The following is a 5,612-nucleotide window of genomic DNA, read 5'->3' on the forward strand; positions in this document are numbered from 1 at the left end:
AGCTGCCACAGCTCACTGCTGGCATCCCGACTCCTCTTGTAAAAGGACAATTGTTTTTCACTGACAGACCAGACCGGGAGCTGTTTCATCTGAAGTGCAGGCAGACAGAGGACACAAATGTCAGATGGGAGAGAGACAAACACTTGGCAGTAACAGATTAACTGTGATACGTAAATATACCAGAACTCTTGAGTCCAAGCTCTGCTATTTGTCCTTATCGTCTGATTTGTTTTCATGGTTACACTTTAGAAACTTTCAGAACAAGAGATCTGAAACTGCTATAAAGTAATTTAAGTAGTTTTGAGCTCTTTAACAATTATTAGAACACGAGAGATGAATGCCTTTAGTTTCTACTCTAGGAACTGTCAGTGCCATTGTGCATAACCAAGTGTAAATAATACATTTGTTTGAGGTCTTTGAGTGCTTGCAGTAGACATTTTGAAATCCTTGAAATGAAGTGCGACATGGGCAACAAGATTCTTCTGTCTGGCTGGATGACAGGTGAGGAGACATGCCAGAAAACAAAAGAAAACAGAATTGTAAATCTTAAGTAGGCTCGTACTGTTGCTGTTTCTGCTAAGGCTTGACTGGAGAGCCACGCCGCCCGAAAGGGACGGTCAGGAGGAACAAACAGCAAGAAGCCAGAAATGAGACCTCTACTGAAAATGTTACTAAAATAGCCTTAGAGAGAGAATGAAAAGAAAAAAGTGTTGTTCTGTCCATCAAATCGTATTTAGTCGTGGGGAACTTTATGACCTGTTCACAAGGTTCAGGCTGCTCAGAATGGCTGTTCCAGGTGGTCCATGGTCAGGGAGGCAGCTCTTGGACCAGCTGGGTGCCACAGCAGCCGGGGACTATTGTCAAGCATTAAAGAAGCATTTTTTTTTCCAATTTTATTTTTTTGTTCTGCTTCACTGTTTGAGTGAAATTAATGTTTTTGCCTTTGTATTTTCTTTAGCAATACTTAATGAGTGGCTAAATACACAAAATAGCATTCCATTCCCTTATTCATGGCCATTCTTGAACCTAGGATTTCCAGCACCCCACAGTTATTCAGGTATACTTAAATAATAGATTCTCCTTCAGCAGCTGTTCAGGTCAGGGGGCTGTAGCATACATGTCTTCAAATACATGTCTAGTGGGGTCTTATTAGCCAGAAAAGTGCTGTGGCTTGTAACAGTATGGGAGGGATTTTTTTCTCACAACCTCCTGGATGCCCAGGGAGTTATTGTGCTTTTCCTTAGCTCTGCTTTGGGTTAGTGCAGCAGAAACTGCTAATACAGGATTCTGCACTGAAATACTTCTATTCTGTAGCTTTTGTTTTATGGCATTTTTACAGCTCTTTTGTTATGAACAGGAAAATATCTATTAAAGAAAAAATATGGAAAATGATGAAGCACAAATATCTGCCTGACATACTCTGGCGTCTCTTCCCTGCTGTTGAGACCCATGATAAGGTCGTTCTGTTTTCCTGCTGTTGGCTGATGTGACGATGATAAAACTTCCAAATGTTTGGTTTATATTTAGGCCTGCAGTAACTTATTTTGCTAAAGCTTTATTCCTTATCTTGCTTAAATATTGCCAGTCTAAAAATCTTTCATGGCTCAAAGAATGTGCAGTTAATTCTTCCATGTGTCCCCACCGCATGTTATGTGCTGACAAAATGAAGTGCTAAAGTTGCATCCTTACTGTGCAGATCCACAGAAAACCCATTCCACAAATCAGCCTTTATTGGTAGGACACATTTATAATACCACCCAGATGTAGCTGCATAGAGTACTTTGGCAATTTTATCTTCTTTAACTTCAATATGATCTTAGAAACTCTGGCATGAAGATAGCTAAAAAGCAGCTGGAGAATGGAAAATATCTGTTAAAAATCAAATATGACATGTTCATTCTGGATAGGAATGTGTTTCTCGGTTATACAACCGTTGTTCTGTATTTAACTGCATTTACAAGATTTGTCTTGTTACCTTCTTGGGAGTTCACAGGTTATTTGACACTCCCTCAGGCCATAAATTACAGGCACATGCCTACTGGAGTGTGATTTATAATTTTATTTAAAAAAAAACCCAGACCTTACATTCTACATTTCGCTGGAAAGAGGCTGCTTTGTGCACCAAGCCTTTAAATTGTGAGCAACCCCTTCCTCGCTGCTTTCACTTTTTCAGATCGCGTTGCTTGAGGATCTCAGTCAACTCCTCTCACCATGAAGAGTTTTGCTCTTCTTTTGCTAGTACTGAGCTGCGGCATGGGAGGATTGGGACAGAAGCTGAAGCCAAAGAAAAGAAGCAATGGTGAAGAAATCAATTTCCGGACTAAAACCAAAGATGTTTGCACAATGAGCATGAGTGGGGATGAGGAGATGAAACTTAGAATTGAATGCAGAAGCCAAGGCATGTCCTACTGGTGTGAATTCGCTGGCAAGCCATCAGTCTGTCGAGCTTTCAGAAACAATCCAAAGATTTACTGGAATCAGATCGCTGTGGAACTCAGAAAGCTCCCGCACGCTTGCGAATCCACACAAGTGCTGAAGACCACCATGTGCCAAAAGGCTCCCGCGGAGGCTCTCATGAAGCAAATAGCTGCTAGTGTGGAGCCAGAAGATCTGGCAAACCAGGACATATCAGTCCAGAAATCTTCCACTTCTATGAGGGGAGCAGGGAGAAGCTCCGTTAATAAAATAGGGAAACCTCCAATGCTACCTCTTATAAAACCAGCCCAACATGGTCAAGGGTCTGAAAATGAAATGGAAGCAATGAAACTGGCACAGGAACATTGCTGGGAGCCCCTGCATGGTGTCTGCTCCTACATTATTGGCATCTTTAGAGGTTAAGGATTTGCTTCAGGTAAAACTCCCATCTTGAAGCACAGCAGAATGTACCCAAGAGTAAGCCTGTTGTAGTTTGGATTTATTTTGATGTTGGGGGTCTCTCAGGGGTGTGGACATGGAGGTTCTAGGCTTGCTTACTAAAATCTAACATCTAACACAGCCTGTACTGTGGCTTCTGAGGGGCTGGAGAGCTTAAACCCAGTGATGGCTACTGGTTCAGGACTCCCTGGAATCCTCCTGTGAGGTCTTTAGTATGTACTGAGATGTTTGTCCTATGTGTTATCAATCCTGGGGTATTTCACTTCTAACTGTTTAAATTGGGCTTGTTTTCTGCCTACTGTCATTCCTTTCCTCTTGTGCTGATTTCTGGGTTTAAGCCAGTGAAGTATAAGATAAATAACAAATACATCAGCTCCACTAACAAATGCATCAGCCAGAATGATTTAAATCTCCATTCAGAAATCAAAAACATAAAGCTTGTTCATCAAAACTTCTAGTTAATAATTAACCATCTTAATTTTTAAAGTTAGTTCATAGATGACCTCCAGAAACTAATAAAACTGAATGGACTGTCTTGGTTTATGGGTCTGTTTGTGTAGAGGTGACAGGGATCGCAGGCAGGTACTTGCCTGGTAAGTCTTGGGTTTTCAGCCAGGATTTAAAAAGGCAAAGCCCTTGCAGCAGGGGTTGGTTTTATACCCACTTCCACTTCGATTCAGAGAGAAACGCAGGAGCTGCTGACTAAACCTGGCAAATTTTTGACAGAAACGGGAATATACGGAGCATGAGGCAGCAAGTGTTTAGACTGCTAATTTTCTTGTGCTTAATACAGCAAAGTGACTAACCTTTTTTTTTTCTTTTTTTTTTTTGTTTTGCAGAGCAGAATTTTTACAGCTGAAGAAGGGTCCTTGCAGTAGTTTTATAATTTAGATGTAACAATTTTGGTTTAAAAATGCATCATCTCTGTAGATTTTGTATCTGTTTTCTCTCTGCAGCCCTAGAATGAAACCTTTTAACAGCGCTGAAACTTGCATGAAACTGGAGTGACTGTACGTAGTGTTAGGATGCTGTAGCTGTTCCTAGGTCTGTTGCACGACCTTGAATAGGTTTTTGTGTGTTCTGATTTCCTTCAGTTTGTTAGAGATGAAAGCTGTAAATGGTGCTACAGTTGGTACAAAAAATAAAAATAACATTTTTGAAAATGTACTCAGTGTGCTTTCTTAAAATTCAAAATGGTGCTGCTTGTATAAAGTTACGGTATTTGATACTTGTTTCAGGTTTGAGTCATTACTTTCTCACTGTGAACATGTTTTCATTAATATTTTCAATGTTATTATCTTTATACTACAATAAGTTTCAGTCAGCAGGGGAAAAAAAAAGATTGGAGAAAAAAGAAGATTAATATAAGAATACATTTCTGAACATGGCAGATTAGAAGTGTTCATCTGGACTGCATCTGCAGACTTCAGTGTTATTAGGATCTGTTAGTAGTTTTATTAATGTTCTGGTTTAGTAAATATTCTGAAAGGTAACTCATATCTATGCATTTGGGCACTTGCATAAATCTCATCAAAACACAAAGCAGGACCTAATAGCCTGTTATCAGAGATTACAGCGCATTTACATTCAGATTATTTTTTAACAATGCCCCCCTTTGTTTTCAAGTGAGCTTCGCAGCAGGGAAAAACTGGAAAAACTTCGTACCACATAAATTAATAATGTTCCGTATTTGCTGTTAAACAGTTTCTGCAAAGTGTTGCTGCACTTCAGTACTTCCCCACTTTTACTTACCGATTTGTAATTCTCACTTTGTAATTCCAAATTGTGACTGTTCAATCAAATTTGAAATAATTTTCTGTCACAAACCTCTTGAAATATGTGGAAAAGAACAGCAAGTGATGGAGATGGAGTCAGTGCAGAAGATTGTATGTACAAGGCAGAGATACAGCTTGAATGCTGATGAAATGCAAACTCAAGCAGGTCCGGTTTTGTCAGCCATTAACCACATTAGATTTATCTTCATTTGTAACTTCAGTTATCCTTGCCAAGCTCTTGTGCTGTGACTTTAAAACGTAGTAGTACACCTATTCACTTAATTCTGTCATAGAAATTAACATAATTCTTTGATTTGCGAACATGCAAAATGCGTTAAAGTGATATTTGGGAAATGTTTGGAAATGTTAAGGGGAGGTTGAGGGTTTTCTTGAAGTGTGTGTTTTAAATGTTTTAGAACTCCTCTTGTGTGTGACGCACAATCCACACTGCAGAGCCAATATTTTGCAGTAGTATCCACTACAACAGTAATGACCTCAAAATCGAGACATCAGCTTGCATTTAGAGAAGTTTGGGAGAATCAGTCACGCACCATACTGATAGCAGGAGAAAAGAGGAGGTTGCACCAGTTCACCAAAAGAAAATTTTCCCCGTTCTGCCTTTTTCCGTGTATGTGCACTGAGCACAGAAGGCAGCAGAGTTGGCTGACACTTTGTAGAACTCTAGGAGATACAGTCTGAAATGCGTGGCCATCACTGGTTCTGCTCAGGAGAGGACAGGTGTCACAGACCTGCGAGTGCACAACGTCCTAGGGAGCTCGTCCCTCGTTTCAGAGGAGCACAGCTCTGTGCCAGAGGGGTCCGTGCTTGGCACCATCTTGTCTGGAGTGACCACCTGAAGCTTCATGATTGAACTGGAAACTAGAAATCAAGTAGTCTTGTGCCAAAGGCCCCTCTTTTATGAAATGCTTTTTATAAAATATCCAGGACCCAAAATACATAGTT

At 40.2% G+C, this 5,612-nt stretch overlaps 1 protein-coding gene across 1 annotated transcript; it reads left to right on the forward strand.

The window, feature by feature from the left end:
* Positions 1-2,211: 2,211 nt before the first annotated feature.
* FGFBP2 (fibroblast growth factor binding protein 2) lies at positions 2,212-2,838 on the forward strand (the record flags this gene model as incomplete). Its single annotated transcript, XM_080343608.1, has 1 exon — positions 2,212-2,838. One exon carries the CDS (start codon positions 2,212-2,214, stop codon positions 2,836-2,838), a length of 627 nt encoding a protein of 208 aa, XP_080199734.1.
* Positions 2,839-5,612: the final 2,774 nt, after the last annotated feature.

Source organism: Nesoenas mayeri (genome assembly GCF_963082525.1).
Source record: "Nesoenas mayeri genome assembly, chromosome: 4".
In the NCBI taxonomy this organism is placed as follows: Eukaryota; Metazoa; Chordata; class Aves; order Columbiformes; family Columbidae; genus Nesoenas; species Nesoenas mayeri.